The sequence below is a fragment of the Talaromyces proteolyticus genome (assembly GCF_021365285.1).
Source record: "Talaromyces proteolyticus strain PMI_201 chromosome Unknown BGW36scaffold_4, whole genome shotgun sequence".
Lineage (NCBI taxonomy): Eukaryota > Fungi > Ascomycota > Eurotiomycetes > Eurotiales > Trichocomaceae > Talaromyces > Talaromyces proteolyticus.
The window spans coordinates 1074527-1089987 of record NW_025764280.1 but is presented as its reverse complement, the minus strand read 5'-3'; the positions used below and the strand labels follow the sequence as shown (position 1 = coordinate 1089987).

General features: G+C 49.1%; 7 protein-coding genes across 7 annotated transcripts; 5 read left to right on the top strand and 2 right to left on the bottom strand.

Annotated features, from left to right (window-relative positions):
* Positions 1-5072, top strand: BGW36DRAFT_316389 (putative plasma membrane phosphate transporter Pho87). Its single transcript, XM_046212561.1, has 6 exons — positions 1-587; positions 642-977; positions 1045-1462; positions 1788-2238; positions 2306-4668; positions 4731-5072. The coding sequence occupies exons 1-6, from the start codon at positions 240-242 to the stop codon at positions 4874-4876; spliced, it is 4062 nt and encodes a 1353-aa protein (XP_046074183.1). The 5' UTR covers positions 1-239; the 3' UTR covers positions 4877-5072.
* BGW36DRAFT_129650 (uncharacterized protein) lies at positions 5025-6265 on the bottom strand. The gene is made up of 2 exons (XM_046209348.1): positions 5339-6265; positions 5025-5270 (listed from the first exon to the last, which is right to left on the bottom strand). Exons 1-2 carry the CDS (start codon positions 6031-6033, stop codon positions 5264-5266), a joined length of 702 nt encoding a protein of 233 aa, XP_046074182.1. The 5' UTR covers positions 6034-6265; the 3' UTR covers positions 5025-5263.
* Positions 6266-6734: 469 nt separating this feature from the next.
* Positions 6735-7840, top strand: BGW36DRAFT_405712 (uncharacterized protein). Its single transcript, XM_046218975.1, has 2 exons — positions 6735-7493; positions 7563-7840. Exons 1-2 carry the CDS (start codon positions 6988-6990, stop codon positions 7567-7569), a joined length of 513 nt encoding a protein of 170 aa, XP_046074181.1. The 5' UTR covers positions 6735-6987; the 3' UTR covers positions 7570-7840.
* A 43-nt stretch (positions 7841-7883) lies between these two features.
* Positions 7884-9652, bottom strand: BGW36DRAFT_338035 (xenobiotic compound monooxygenase, DszA family; the record flags this gene model as incomplete). Its single annotated transcript, XM_046213004.1, has 5 exons — positions 9477-9652; positions 9240-9428; positions 8920-9167; positions 8677-8859; positions 7884-8625 (listed from the first exon to the last, which is right to left on the bottom strand). The coding sequence occupies exons 1-5, from the start codon at positions 9552-9554 to the stop codon at positions 7884-7886; spliced, it is 1440 nt and encodes a 479-aa protein (XP_046074180.1). The 5' UTR covers positions 9555-9652.
* A 701-nt stretch (positions 9653-10353) lies between these two features.
* On the top strand, positions 10354-12125 carry BGW36DRAFT_316381 (putative allantoate permease). Its single transcript, XM_046212560.1, has 5 exons — positions 10354-10651; positions 10711-11121; positions 11175-11222; positions 11276-11751; positions 11808-12125. Exons 1-5 carry the CDS (start codon positions 10386-10388, stop codon positions 12080-12082), a joined length of 1476 nt encoding a protein of 491 aa, XP_046074179.1. The 5' UTR covers positions 10354-10385; the 3' UTR covers positions 12083-12125.
* A 320-nt stretch (positions 12126-12445) lies between these two features.
* On the top strand, positions 12446-13171 carry BGW36DRAFT_425297 (uncharacterized protein; the record flags this gene model as incomplete). Its single annotated transcript, XM_046220101.1, has 1 exon — positions 12446-13171. One exon carries the CDS (start codon positions 12446-12448, stop codon positions 13169-13171), a length of 726 nt encoding a protein of 241 aa, XP_046074178.1.
* Positions 13172-13764: 593 nt separating this feature from the next.
* BGW36DRAFT_357132 (40S ribosomal protein S8e) lies at positions 13765-14434 on the top strand (the record flags this gene model as incomplete). The annotated part of the gene is made up of 2 exons (XM_046213852.1): positions 13765-13838; positions 13906-14434. 2 exons carry the CDS (start codon positions 13765-13767, stop codon positions 14432-14434), a joined length of 603 nt encoding a protein of 200 aa, XP_046074177.1.
* Between the last annotated feature and the right edge of the window lie 1027 nt (positions 14435-15461).

The following is a 15461-nucleotide window of genomic DNA, read 5'->3' as shown; positions in this document are numbered from 1 at the left end:
ATGTAAGCCGGTAAAGAATCAAGCTTAATGATGCTCTCTCTCTGTATGGCTATCAGCTAGGTGTGGCGAGTGACGCTATCAAGCCCAGGGCGGCACGGAAATTCTTTTCGCCGCAGCAAGAAACTTGGCAGACTAGCAGCATCAATTGGCATACCACACGCATCTCCATTGATTCTGAATTCACCCAGAATTTTGAATCTTTGCGGCGTCAATCAGAACATACATTACATCACCTGACAATGCCCCCACGAATCAACATCCTCGCAACGAGGACTCTCCTCCGCCAGCAACACCGTCCAAGCCAACAGACGCAATCGGCGGCCACTTGGTGGAGGAACACACGCACAGAATCAGCAACAAACATTCACCTAGCTGCTCGTCCACAGCGACAGCTATTCTCGTCGAAATCTGACCCGCAGAAACAAACTCCAGAGCAAGTCAACGACCAACCCAAGGGCCCAACCCAGGACTCATTACCAGATGTCAGCCATGAAGCTGCAGCGATGGACAGGATTCTGAGTGGGAAGAAATGCGATGGAAATGCACCGGGGTCGCCGGAGCTCGAGCAGGGGACTCCAATTGATGAGGCAAGTCATATGAACAATCACCAGACAACGGCGCTAACTATACGCTTTGGATAGATTCTGCGCAGAGACAAAGATGCGCTGAAATACGCCCCGAAGGTTCTACGGGACCAGGCTAAGAAGGCTTCGGGTTCTCGCTCGTACTCGACTTCCGCAAGACTGGGGCAAGAAGTTCAGAATTCTGCAGACAGTATCGAAGACCCGTCTGTGCTGGCTGTTGCGGATATGATTACATTGGCTACGGAAGACGCAATTGACCGGAATCCAGGAATGAAATTCGATACACCTGCGCCGCTGTCCAAATCAGATCATTTTAAACGCCGATACGACCCGGTGGTCGAGCAGTTTACCAAGCTGCTTATGGAAGATGGTAAGCTCAGTCTTGCTCAGAAGGTAGGGTACCTTTCATGATTCTTTTTTTCTCTTTCTGGTTTTTGTGTCTGTCTGTTAACATGATTAGAATATGGAAGTTATCTTGAATCATCTTCGCACTTCGCCCCCTCCGAAGATTGACCCTCGACGACGTCTCTTAACAACTCTACCAGCACCGCAGCTCCCCTTGAATCCTATCCTATACCTCAACCTCTTGGTTGACTCGGTCTCCCCCTTGATCAAGATCCGTCAGCAGAAGGGTCTTGCAGGCGGTGGTGCGTCCGTGCCTATGCCTGTCCCGTTGTCGATGCGCCAGAGACGCCGGACGGCTATTAAGTGGATCTTGGATTCTGCAGACAAGAGAAAGGACACTGACTGGGCTATGCGCGTAGCCAACGAGCTAATGGCAGTTGCTGAGGGCCGAAGCGGGGTGTGGGAGAAGCGAGAGCAGGTTCACAAGGTCGGTATTTCTGGCCGGACCAACTTGCAATTGAAGCCTCCTGGTAGTCGCTAGCTGGAACATATCTAAAATCATACTGTACATTATCCGGTGTTTTTACAATAATACAGCATTTATTAATAATGGCCAGTGTTATCCACGCAGGTACTGCCGGTAGTTACTAGTACTAACGGGGACGAGAGAGGATAGGCTGACACATCCATGTCCGGCGGCTCTAATTTGACGAATCAGCCGCTGCAGCCGCAGCAGGTTTGGATCTGGATTTCTATCCCTGGTGACCATGAACACATTATTATTCTGATTGAGGCCTACCCTAAGCCTACTGTTGTATCTGGCTGCCCATTTACCTGTATATTTCTCTATATATGCAGCTGCAAAAAATAACACACCCCCCGCTCGTATCCTCAGCTCCGTCGTGGCGCCTCCGACGACAGACTCGGCTCGTCAGAACATCGAACTCGTAACACTCGATCCCAGCCCCTCTTCTGCCTCAGTACCCGGCGAAGTCGACACCCCCTGTGTCTCGAGCGACGACGGTGTAACCCACGGACGGACCGGTGCCGCACTGGTCACACGGGACCATCCAGGCAGCGGCCGCACCGAGTTCGACGTCAAGAATCGGACAGCTGAAAAGGAAAAATCGAGTCCAGCGCAGAATTACATCTCACAACACATCCTCTGGGCGAAAGCTCTCGAAAAACTCGGCCACGAGAATACCCCCGTATACGATCCTGCCAACATGAAGTTCTCGCACAGCATCCAGTTCAACGCCGTGCCGGACTGGAGTGCTTACTACATTGCATATGATAATCTCAAGAAATTGTACGTTACACCCACCCCTATGATACTATACTTGGTAGCTGCTGACGATTTGGGTGGGGGGAAATAGAATATATAGTTTAGAAAGGCAAACCCATCACCCTGACAGCAATGGCGTCGCCGATGCCGAGTCTGCGCCTTTGCTTGACTCGACAGTGGACACGGATACGATCTTTCGACGCGCGCTCGGCGCCGAGTTGGAGAAAATCTCGTCGTTTTACCAGGTCAAAGAGCTATCGATTTTCGGCGAGGTTGAGGAGGTGGCAGAGGAGCATGCGCAGTACAAGGACAATACAGATGGAGTAAATATGGACCCGGTCAGCGAGACGGTGATCAAATCGCGGACGTTGAGCATAGGGTCGCGGCCGCGCACTGGGAGTATATTCCAGTCACTGGGCCTGAGACAGAATCGGCGCGAGAGCACAATCAGTGGTTCTGCTGGTGAAGGGGGATATGAGGATGACGATGACGATGAGGGGGATAGTGATGAGGATTCGCATGTAGGCGAGCCGCGTCGGAGATCGCAGACGCATGTGGGACGGTATCGAGATGCTGGCGATAGGTCTGATGGGATCCCGAGCGAGATGGGCGATTCCCGGCTCTGGCATCATGGTGGTAGTCGACACGACGAAGATCACACAGATCAGCATTTCCAGGATCTTTTCAATGCCGGTGTGGCGTTGAAAAAGAGGACGATCAGCTTGTATGTTTCGCTGTGCGAGCTGAAGTCTTATATTCAATTGAATAAGACTGGTTTCTCCAAGGCTTTGAAAAAGTATGATAAGATTCTGGATCGGAATCTGCGAAGACCGTATATTAATGGGACGGTGTCGCCTGCCTATCCTTTCACGGATTCCACATCAAACCATGTGGATGAGAACATCCGCCGTGTTGAGCAGATGTATGCGGATGTTGTAACGAAAGGAGACCTGTCGCTTGCGAGGCGAGAGCTGCGACTTCATGTGCGAGAGCATGTAGTGTGGGAGAGGAATACCGTGTGGAGAGAAATGATTGGAATTGAGCGCAAGACGCAGGCAGCGAATATGGGCATTCGCCGGACTTTACTCGGCGGAGACCACGATCCCTCTGCGGCACAACGGCAGGGAGATGCTGAGACTATGAAAAAGGAAATCAATACGCCTCTAGGTCGTTTCTATCTTCCCGAGTGGCTCGTCAGCTTGTCGTTTTCGTCGCTGTTGACGATTATCGTGGTTTTTGCGGCTCTGCTCTCACTCCCCATCATGGAGAAACCCGAACAGCAAAACTGTTTGGCTATGGTGATATTTGTCAGTCTACTATGGGCAACTGAAGCTATTCCGCTGTTTGTTACGTCGCTTTTGGTGCCTTTCCTGGCTGTCATACTGCAAGTCATGCGATCAGAAGAAAAACCACACAAGCGATTGGATCCGGAGGCGGCTACCAAAGTTGTATTTGCATCGATGTGGACTCCAGTCATTATGCTGTTGCTGGGAGGCTTCACCATTGCGGCTGCGTTGTCGAAATACGATGTCGCTCGTCGAATGGCTACTTTTGTTCTGAGTAAGGCTGGTACCAGTCCCCGAGTTGTGCTCATCACGAACATGTTTGTCAGTATGTTCCTGAGCATGTGGATCAGCAATGTGGCAGCTCCAGTGCTATGCTATTCGATCATCCAGCCACTCTTGCGTAACCTGCCGCCAGAGTCGAACTTCTCAAAGGCTTTGATTTTGGGTATTGCATTGGCTGCGAATGTCGGCGGTGCAGCATCGCCAATCGCATCGCCTCAGAATATCATTGCACTGGAGAACATGTACCCTGCGCTGAGCTGGGGAACATGGTTCTTCATTTCCATCCCCGTCTGCATTCTCTCCATCGTCTTGATATGGTTATTACTGCTCGCCACGTTCAAACCCAGCCGCGGCACAACCATTGTCCCCATCCGCCCTGTCAAGGATCGCTTCTCAGGTGTACAATGGTTCGTCACCATCACCACGTTCGTGACCATCATCCTCTGGTGCTTCAGCCACCAGCTCGACACGGTATTCGGCGACATGGGGGTTATCGCCATCATCCCCATGGTGTTATTCTTCGGCAGCGGCATTCTCACCAAAGAAGACTTCAACAACTTTCTCTGGACCATCATCATCCTCGCCGCCGGTGGCCTGAGTCTAGGCAAGGCAGTGACTTCATCTGGCCTCCTGCACACTATTGCCAACGCAATCACCGAGCGCGTGGCCGACTTCAGCCTCTACGGCGTTCTTCTCGTCTTCGCCGCGCTGATCCTCGTCATGGCGACGTTCATTTCCCACACCGTCGCCGCCCTGATCGTGCTCCCGCTTGTGCAGCAGGTCGGCGTCGGCATGGAAAATCCGCATCCGAACCTGCTCGTCATGGCCAGTGCGTTGATGTGCTCTGTTGCCATGGGCCTGCCGACCAGCGGCTTCCCTAATATGAGTAAGTCCCCTCCCCCTTCTATATCATCCTTTTGCACATCAATTAATAGTGTTGTGATATAGCTGCCATTATGATGGAGATCCCTGGTACGGGCCAGCGCTATCTCCGTGTCAGCCACTTCCTCACCCGCGGCATTCCGGCGAGTTTGATTTCGTTTGTGATAATTGTGACGATTGGGTATGCGTTGATGAGCATTGCGGGGCTTTAGGTCTATATTTCTGCATCATTTTATGTACATGTATGCCTGGATATAATAGGTGTAGATTTCATATAGGCATTTTATAACTCAATTTATATTCACTCTTAAGTGATGTAAGAGTGATGGTTGCATACTGTCAGTCATGTATTTAATTAAATGCATGGACATCAATTACTGAATTATAGCAATATAATAATATCATTCCATCATTAAATAACATACAATCAATTAACAACATATAAGTCTTGATAGAACAAACTACAGTGCCAAAGTCCGCTCAGATGATCAAAAACTTCCAACAGCCCACATTGAACCTGGCCTGCACATCCACATTAACACAGCAAAATAAGTCAAAACAACCTCATCCTCGACAGATGATATCAGCTTAGGTTTGGTTTAGTTCCTAGGAGCTAAGAGTTAGGCATGTTACTAAAGTCTAGCAGCAATCAAAAAGAGGGGTGTAAAACTTACAATAACCCTAGCGTCAAATCACCATGAATCTTCGCCTTCAACTGCACCTCGATGTCCAGGTTCAAGTCTAAACGCAGCCTCAACTGCTCGTCTTTTCCGCCATCATCCTTCTGTCCGCCACCAAGTACGCCTCCCAGTGCTTTTCCCGCCGAGTCGGTGACTCCGCCAACCGCCTTACCGGCTGTGTTCTGCACCATGTCTGTCGCTCCGCTGACGGTATTCCCAACATCGCCGATGCCGCCCAGAGAGCCGAGCCCGCCGCCCTGCTGCTGCTGCTGGTTTTTACTCGGCCCGCTGCGCGTGCGCCGGCGTCCGCCTTGTTGACCGCCGTCCATGTCGCTGCGCTCGATTTCTTCCGTGTCTTCGGGGTCGTGGTATCTCTGGACGCGACGATTCGGCCGGCTTCGTCTGTTGCGTCGACGAGGTTCGGGCTCGGGTTCGGGTTGGGGCTCTTCTTTTCCTTCTTCTTCTTCTTCTTCGTCGGGCTCCTGCTTAACGGTCTCAGACTCAGGGGCAGGCTCGTCTTGTTCCTGCTCTTCTTCTTCTTCTTCAGGTTTTGCTTGTGGTTGTTCCTCAGCAGGCGCAGGCTTCTTGCGGTTCAGTTTCGGTGGTTTCTTCTGCTGCGTGGTAGATGGGGAGGATGAGTTGGGGGTGTCTTGAGAGACCTCAGAAGTGTTGGCTTGTTCAGATGACATTGTGAGAAACGAGAATCAAAACTTTTCGATTCGATGGATTGGGAAGGTATTATCTATAACGGACGGGCACTACGTCAAGAGAATGGAAGATGGGTTGATATAATATATTGTAGAGTAGGTGACGCCAGCGACGTCAGTCTTGGTAGATCAATTGAGTGATCTGCATCAATGGGCGGTGCGTGTAGCGTCATATCGCGAGATCTGAGACGTGGATGACGTCCTGGCGTGGAATTGGCAGCCACAGACGTGGTGCTAGGGGAGACTAATCGAGATGGAGAAGTGGAGTGGCTAGTTGTTGGTTTGATGAGATCGGAGACATTAACCAGGAAACGTGTCTCTAGATGGTGGTTGTGACGTCAAGGCAGAACCCGTTCCTGGTTTACACTCCACATCGAATAGAAGATATTGGATATAAAAGTTGGCAAGTCTAGTACAATACGATCCTCCCAATCAGGACATTAATATCATATCGCAATAAATAAAGAGTGCATAGTATCGTGTATAGTATCGTGAATAGTGTCGTGTATAGCATAGAGTATAGTGTGTAGGGTATAGTATGTTCTAGAGTGACGTCTTCGGAGAATTTCCAGGTTGACAGCTCGATCTTGCCGTATCGGGACTGGCGTGGATATCGTGCACGTCGATTGGCGGGAGATGTTCTCCACCTCGTCATCGTTTACTTCTATTATTATTCTATCATTCTATTATTATTATGTTTTCTTATTTGCGTTACTGGCTTTACCCCTCGAGTGGGCGCAGGATGATGTAGCTTCTGTGCTAAGTGGCGTTCTCATTACGTCTTAACTATATGCCCTCTGCTGCAGCCACTAGCTGGCTTTTCAATAGAAACACACTTACCCTCTGATATCACATCCCTTTTCAATAAAAACCGAAACTTGTAACTTGGGACAGACACCTGAGATATCGAGGAAGACATTATTGACAGCGAGAAACATGGCCGCTACCGCCGAAAAACAAACAAAAGAGGACCTTCCTCAGGACGACGACGACGACTACTACTCTGACAGCGCCAGCAACAGCGACTTCGACTACGACTCGTACTCAGAAGACGACATTGACGAGCCCCAAACAGAATCTGACCACAAGGCCCAAAACCAACGCCGAAGGAGGCCGCAACAGGGAACAGCGGTCAAGGGCCGCGATAACCGCTCCTTTGACTACTACGACGAGAGCGAGGATGAATCCCAAGCCGTCGCCCCGTTTGAGCGCCTCGGCGGTGATGAGGCATCAATGGATGGCCCCGTCACGCGGGCTCGTCAAGAGCGCGGCGAGATCCCCGAGCGCGGTGGCAATCAGGGTGGTGAGAAATTCCAGATGGCGGAAGACTCGAAGAAGTCAATCGATGATGAGGAGGGCTTGAAGCTCAAATTAGAGCTGAATCTGGATATCGAGGTTGAGCTGAAGGCCAGTATCCATGGTGATTTGACTCTAGCGTTACTGTAAGTGCTAGATATCTCTATTTCAAAAAAAGATTTTAGGGCTTGGTTTGGCTGACATGGAGGGACTAGGGCATAGAAAATAGATAGTTCCCGCTATCAAATACCACCAATGGATCAATCGCTCGTCCAAGCTGTCTTGTTTTCACCATTCGACTGTCCTGTCTTATGATTGTGACGCATAGACCAACCTCAACATATACGATTACATGTTATTGTACACTTCTCTGACGATTATCTCTAATGGCAATGATGTTTCTTTTTCTTTTTGGAATGACTGTTTATGTTTGTTCAGCGATGCGTGTAGATACGATGAACTTGATATTCTTAATTATACTCATTTCAATTCATCTTATTAATATTTGATAGATTAGATCACCGTCTACGCGTAGGCTAAGCCTCCCTCTCAAACGGTGGTTCCTCCTTATACACATCATACTTGTAACCCGCCCCAACATGATCATCCCGAAGCTTACTCTGGCCCTGTCCATATATCTTCTCTCTCGCTGTTAACCCCTCCCCCTCCCCATCCCATTTCTTCTCAGGATACAGCCCTCTCCGCCGCAACTCCGGCACCAGCAAATCCACCACATCCTCAAACGTGCCGGGCGTCGTGACATAACCAACATTAAACCCATCCAGACCCGCCTCATTAACCCACTTCTCAAAAACATCAGCCACCTGCGCCGGCGTCCCTACGGCCACAGGCCCCAACCCCCCTATCGCCGCCGTCTCCGCGATAATGCGCGGCGTGATGGAGGGCAGTTCGGGGGTGCGCGCCGTCAACGTCTCGGAAATCGAATGCACCTTGTGCTTTTCGAGCGAGTGCTTGACCGGATCGATCTCCTCGTCAATCGGCACCTTGGAGATATCAATGCCCGTCCAGCCCGAAAACAGAACCAGCCCACCGATCACAGATGCGTATTTCTTCGCCTGCGCCAGCTTGGCCTGCGCTTCTTCCTCGGTGCGTCCGATAATAGGCGTTATTGTGCCGAAGAACTTGATCGACTGCGGATCGCGCCCTGCTTCCTGCGCCAGTGACCGGATGTGGGCTATGCGAGGCGCCAGTACGGACGGGCTGTGGCCCGAGACAAAGATTGCTTCGGCGTGTGTTGCGCCGAATTTCGATCCAGCACTGTCTATTATTTTAGATACTTGACTACTTTTCTGGGTTTCAAGTACTTACGGTGAAGTCCCCGCTTGGAAGAGCAGCGGTGTGCGCTGTGGGCTTGGATCGACAATGTGTCTGCTCTCCAGATGATAGAACTCGCCGGCATGCTTTATCGTTCGGATTCGGTCTGGGTCTGCGTAGGTATCTGTCTCGACGTCTTTGACAATGGCATCATCTGCCCACGAGCCCTCCCACAGTCTTGACTCCAGTCATTAACGATGCACTTATCAACTGGTTAACAAAATAGAGGATACACACTTGTACAAAACACGCAGATATTCATCTGCCTGCGCATACCGCTTGTCGTGGTCTGTAGGCTCGTCAAGTCCAATCGCTTTAAAGGCGCCCTTCTTCCACCCCGTGACGATATTCCACCCGAACCGTCCGCCAGTTAGATGGTCCAGGGTCGAGAACCGCTTGGCCAGGAGGAATGGAGGCTCAAAGGAGGTTGATGCGGTGATTGCAAACGCCAAGTTTTTCGTGACTGCCGCCATTGCAGATATAGGCTAACTGTCATGTCAACAAGAAAGAAAAAAAACAGGAAAAGTAACGTTTGAATTATAGAGAGGCTGGCATACAATCGTCGGATCAGTCATCGGCCACTGGGCCGCGCGCCGAATGCAGTTGTCGAGAGAGTCCTCGTAGGTATCATAGCCGCCATAGGTGTCGGCGAGGAACAGGGCGTTGATGTCGCCGCGCTCGAGGGTCTTTGCGAGGTTGACCCAGTAGTCGAGACCCCTTTTAGTTGCTGATCGATCGTTAGGATCCTATATACAGGTTAAACTCTAGAATTGTACATATAGGGTTGAGCTCACCTTCCATTGGCCAGGCGACAGGTGCCCTACAGTGGACATGTCGAAGGCATTTAAAAGAATGTGCTTTTTAGCTGCCATACTTGTGAATTAATCCGATAGACTTTGTTTATATTCTGCTATTTCGCTATGCAGTCATTCAATTATTTCAATGTAAATTGAAGAACACTCTTATTTATGTGTGTACTGGTGTTAACCTAGATTAAGACGTTATCAATCAGAGTATGTTGGACCATCACGCCATTTTCACCCGCTTGACGTGCATTTAAATGCCGAATCAGGTATTTTTGTCGGAAAACAGGACAGCATAGTTACTAGGTGGTCGATTAATTATTATTAATAATATGTAATTATTTAAATCTAAACGCACTACAAGACAAATTCACTCATCCCCACTACATATATACACGCAAATTCACTCATCCAAACTATTCTTTTAGGCATTTGGAAACTGACTCGCCTATTGTGATGCTTGAGGTTGCTCTTGCTAACAACCAGAGATCTTGTCAATGATGCCTAAAGATGGTTAGCTCGTTATTCTTATTGATATTTACTAAAGATAAGATATCTACTAAAGATGCAGCTCTGCATCATGTTCTTTCAATGGTACATATGTATCATGATAGAAGCCTTTTCTTAGTTGAAGAATGTCTATCTGTATATCTATGGTATAAATAGGGCATCTACAGGTCTTGCCGAAAAGAGTTACCGAGAATATGCTGCTGTATGTGGTAATATGTGTCGGAGCCATTGCCGAAGCATCCAGCACACCATCGAACCCACTAATCACTCTATCCGCCGTCAGTATTAGCTGCATCAAGAAAACCATATTCAATTTCGCCTTACAGTACATAGTTATATATGTAGCCGACATGTCGCTGTCCACACCATCATCCATGCCAATTCAGCACAATGGCAGGCGAAGATTCCAAGACTTTCGAAGTCATCAGCGACGTGCCAGAGTCGTCGGCAACCGATAGGGGCAACTCTGTGCAAGACCAAGGCCGTGATGGGCCATGGCTGCGATTGCTGACCTTTCTCAAATGGTATCCAAAGGACATGCCGCATTTGGAGAAAAGACTGGTGTTGAAATTGGATTTACTCATTCTTGTCTTTGGCTGTCTCTCGTTCTTCACAAAGTACTTGGATCAGCAAGCCATCACCAATGCATACGTATCGTAAGTGGATACACGCAAGATTCATTTATATGTATTTACATGTCCTGATTGTATTTCAGAGGCATGAAAGAAGACCTGCACCTGGGTGGGAATGAACTCAATTACATTACCGCTGTATTCTGGGCGTCATACTGCACTTCGATGATCCCGGCGTGCTATCTGTTGACTCGCTTCCCTATCAACATCGCCCTACCGACATTAGAAGTTGGCTGGGGTCTCTTCACGTTCGGCTGTGCCTGGGCCCAGAATCTCAACACGATATATGCAATGCGGTTCTTCGTGGGCATTTTTGAGTCGTGTTCTTTTACTGGCGTCATATATGTGATCGGATCGTGGTACAAGCCAGGTGAAGTCACACGGCGTGTTGCCCTGTTCTTCATTGCGTCGCCTCTCGGGACTATGTTTGCTGGATATCTCCAGGCTGCAGCTTATACCAATCTGAATAACGTCAACGGTTTGGCTGGATGGCGGTACGTTATCACCACCCTATATTTTTGTCAGTTAGCTAAACATATTCCAACAGATGGCTCTTTATTGTCTGCACCGTCATTACTCTGCCGACATCCATACTGTATGGTCCAATCCCTATAGTCAATGTTTATAGTAGTGCTAACATTAAGCCAGAGGATACATCGTCTTCCCCGACGTTCCTCACCGCAAACGACCACGTCTACTAACCGAAGCAGAATATACCCTCGCCAACAGCCGCCTGAAAGGCCTCGTAGCGCCCAGTGAGATGAAAGTCTCGCGGGCGATCTTCAAACGAGTCTTTGGGCGCTGGCACTGGTATGTCTTTGTAGTGCACTGGATCCTGATGGATCAGAACTTCATGCCCTATTCGACCCCATTCAGCCTCTATCTCAAAGCAAAGCCGGAAATATACTCGGTATCGCACGTCAACACGCTGCCTACAATAGCCACAGCGCTGTCTGTCGTAGCGGCACTAGTAGCGGGTGTGGCAGCTGATAGATTGCGCAATTTCTGGGTTCCGTCGGTGGTGACCAGCGTTCCAGTGTTGATTGGAGTCGCCTTACTCGTCGCATATGATGTTGGAGAGGCTGGTCGTCTGGCTGCTTTTATCATTACGGGGTTCGAGGGAGGTGGGTTCATGCCTTTACCCTAAAATAACGAGGCATTTGCTAACGAGTAGTAACAGCTATCAGTCCACTCACCATGAGCTGGGCGACGGTTGTCATGGCCAACGATGCTGAGGAACGTGCCATTGTGACCGCAAGTATGAATGCCATCGGACAGGCCATGGCGGCTTGGACTCAGATATTACAGTATCCAGCCACCAGTGCACCGCGTTTCCGGAAGGGCTTCATCTCGAGTTTGTCGACGACGGTAGTGCAGTTTCTGAGCATTGCGTTGATCGCATTCCTTTCGAATAGGGAGAGACGGAGGCGGTCTCAAGTTGGTGGTAACGTCTAAAGAGTTAAATATGTATGCACTGGTGAGAGATTGGCATATTTATAGTTCATTCTCTCTCTTCTATAGTAAGACTCGACTGGTAAAACACTACTCTGTCTGAAAGTTTGAAGAAGTAAACACTCCTCAATTGCTCCATCTTCGTAGAGAAAGGAACTGATCCGTCCCTAGCCTCAAAGGCAGGGTAATACACCATTAGAATCAAATCATTGCTATATTTGCAAGGAATCGAGAAATGTTATTGGCTATGATCGTGCCTCGGCAGTGTCACCGCTAAGCCTCTTTAGGTAAGCCCCCTCCAACCAACTGCCATCTTGGTTGTGCGTCAAGAAGAGCATTCATCTATCATTGAACCGTGAATGTAAAATGGCTGGCACAGATAACATCGATGGCTCTCACGGAGCAAAGGCAGCTGATGGAAAAGCGGACCAACATCGACTCCGCCAGGAGCAAATCTGCGCTCACATGAATGCCAACCATCAAGACTCCCTCGCCTTCTTCCTGCAGGTCTACAACAGAGTCCCTCGTCGAGAGTCGCAGTCTGCCAAGCTCGAAGAGGTGCGCCTTACTGGGCTGACCATCACCACGGGCCACTCTACAAACAAGACACATTATTTCGTGCCTTTCGAGCCAGCCTTGTCTTCAATCAGCGAGGTGCGCGAGCAAGTTGTCGGTATGCACCACCACTGCCTCAAGGCCCTCGGTCGCTCCGACATTACCATTAAGGAATATCGCCCACCCACGGGATTTCCAGCCGTGATCTTTACTACCTGTTTGTTGACTTTCATTGCGTTCTCCCGACGAGCCAATTTCGAGCCGGGCTCTCAACTGTACGATCTTGTGCTGCGGCATGTGCCTGGCTTTGCGGTTTTCTGTCATACCATTCAGCCCCTTCTCATCATCCTCATGGTGGCCATCCACCTAGCCGAGGCAATTTATTTATCGCTGTACAGGCTTAAGCCACACAACATTCCGTTTGGCTCGCGCCTGTGGCTCTGCTGGTTTATCAACAACTTTATTGAAGGGTTTACGTGCCTGCAGCGGTTTGATGCTCTTGTTGAGAGAGAGAGGGCGAAAAAGGCACATAAATAGTTACAGTAACATAGATAGTTTACGATAGCTTGAAATACTCCAATCAGCTTCTAAGAAAAATCTTAAATGTTATGCACAAGAGGGTAAATCTGGTTGGCGCGTATCACGTGATCACGCCGAACCCGGCTAGCGCGGTAGGGCACACTAAGCGAGCAAGCGGAGCCACACTGCGACAAAATTCAAGGTTGTCTTGTTAGCGACTTCACATCTCGACCCGACAACCGCCAACCCACCACTCAACCCGACGCGCTGATCCGGTGAAGGACTACAGGATACGAGGTTAGTATATTCCAGTCCTCTCAGCTATTTGCACCCTCTTCGACACCCCTCGACCTGGAGATTGGAGAATTGGAGAATCGGCATTGAAGACGCTGTGTGTGAACATCGAAAAACGATTCAGCCCCACAAAGACTCGACACAGCATTTTTGATGTTTGATTTTTGATTCTTGCTGCGAACTCTTTCAATTGATTGGTTTTGTCGGAAGAAAAAAAAAATCACAATCACATTTTCTGATACTTTTTGTGATACGCTTAAAATTATCGGCTCTGAGTTTTCTGACCTTTACAGTGGTCCAGTCCATCAAACGCCAATATGGGTATTTCGCGTGATTCCCGCCACAAGCGCTCTGCTACCGGCGCAAAGAGAGCCACCTACCGTAAGAAGAGGTACGAACTACACTCCAGTGATGGAAACAATTGGGATGATGAGGATTCACGGCTTACTTTTCTACAGAGCCTTCGAGAAGGGTCGTCAGCCAGCCAACACTCGTATCGGCAACAAGAGAATCCACCTTGTCCGCACTCGCGGTGGAAACACCAAGTACCGTGCTCTGCGTCTCGAGTCCGGCAACTTCTCATGGGCATCTGAGGGCATCTCCCGCAAGGTCCGCGTCGTCCGCGTCGTCTTCCACCCTTCCAACAACGAGCTTGTCCGCACCAACACCCTCACCAAGGCGGCCGTCGTCGAAATCGACCCTGCCCCATTCAGACAATGGTACGAGGCCCACTACGGCCAGACCCTCGGCCGACGGCGCCAACAGAAGACCGAGACCGAGGAGGTGAAGAAGAGCAAGAGCGTCGAGAAGAAGCAGGCCGCCCGATTCGCCGCATCCGGCAAGGTTGACTCCGCCTTGGAGCGTCAGTTCGAGGCCGGCCGCATGTACGCTGTTGTGTCGTCCCGCCCCGGCCAGAGCGGTCGTCTGGACGGATACCTGTTGGAGGGTGATGAGCTGGCATTCTACCAGCGTGCGATCAGGAAGTAGACATAGCTTCCAAATACTCATCAAATCATAAATAAAAAAGATCGCATGTGGAGCCGGTTTGCAGGGTCATGGGTGGTATCGGAGTTTCAGCACTTCCTTTCCAGAAGAAAAATCATGTTTATGATCTGGGGCACCAGCGGATGCAAATGTCTGTAGAGCTCTGAACTGTCTTACCAATGAACGATTTCATTCTTATTCCATCTATATTTCTCTTATTGTGTCGTAGTAACAACTGAATCTACGGGGTACCATCCACCTGACTTTCCTGTTGTTACAAACTACATACTGTAACGCTGCTGGCTCCTCTTAATTCTCCGTCTAATCCTTTCCCAACCCCCCGGTTCAATCCTGCTAAGAGAATGAGCATATTCAGGTGTACGACGATAGCCACTGAAACCGGGGTACAGCACTATGTCTAATGTGTGTGGGGTCTCTATTAGAGACTGATTATTAAGAAAAGAAGATTCAATCATAGTTGTGCATTTGTAATTCACACTTTCAGGCCACTCCAAAAACTTAGGGATTATTGTCAGGATGAGAAGCCAGAGGAATCTGAGTGATAGCAAACCCTCGAAAATTATTCGCTCATCATCTGCTGGTTGTGGCAGCTATGTATGATACTGTCAGCCTCAGAGGTTGAACGTCGTGCACAGGAGCTGCACCTTTCCTAGGGAAAGAATGCAAAAAATAAGAAGAAAACAAAAAAAGAAATTTTACATACAACAGCGGGGATCCTTTGAGACCGTATTTAATTTATTTCAATCATAATATTATACTCAATATCTCGCTAAAGGGTCGAGATATAAGGGTATGGAATATTACATTCATAGGGGTAGACAAATATAACTCTCAAAGTATTATCATTAGTGAATAATCAATCAAATCCACTCTCTAAGGCCTACTTGTTACTACACCAAAAAATCCAATATTTTTATTATTACATGGTTGTGTAAAGTGTCAAAATATTTTTTTAATAAATCGTCAAAATCGAGCGTTGAGTGGGACCAGATAGTGAGTGAGTGGTGAA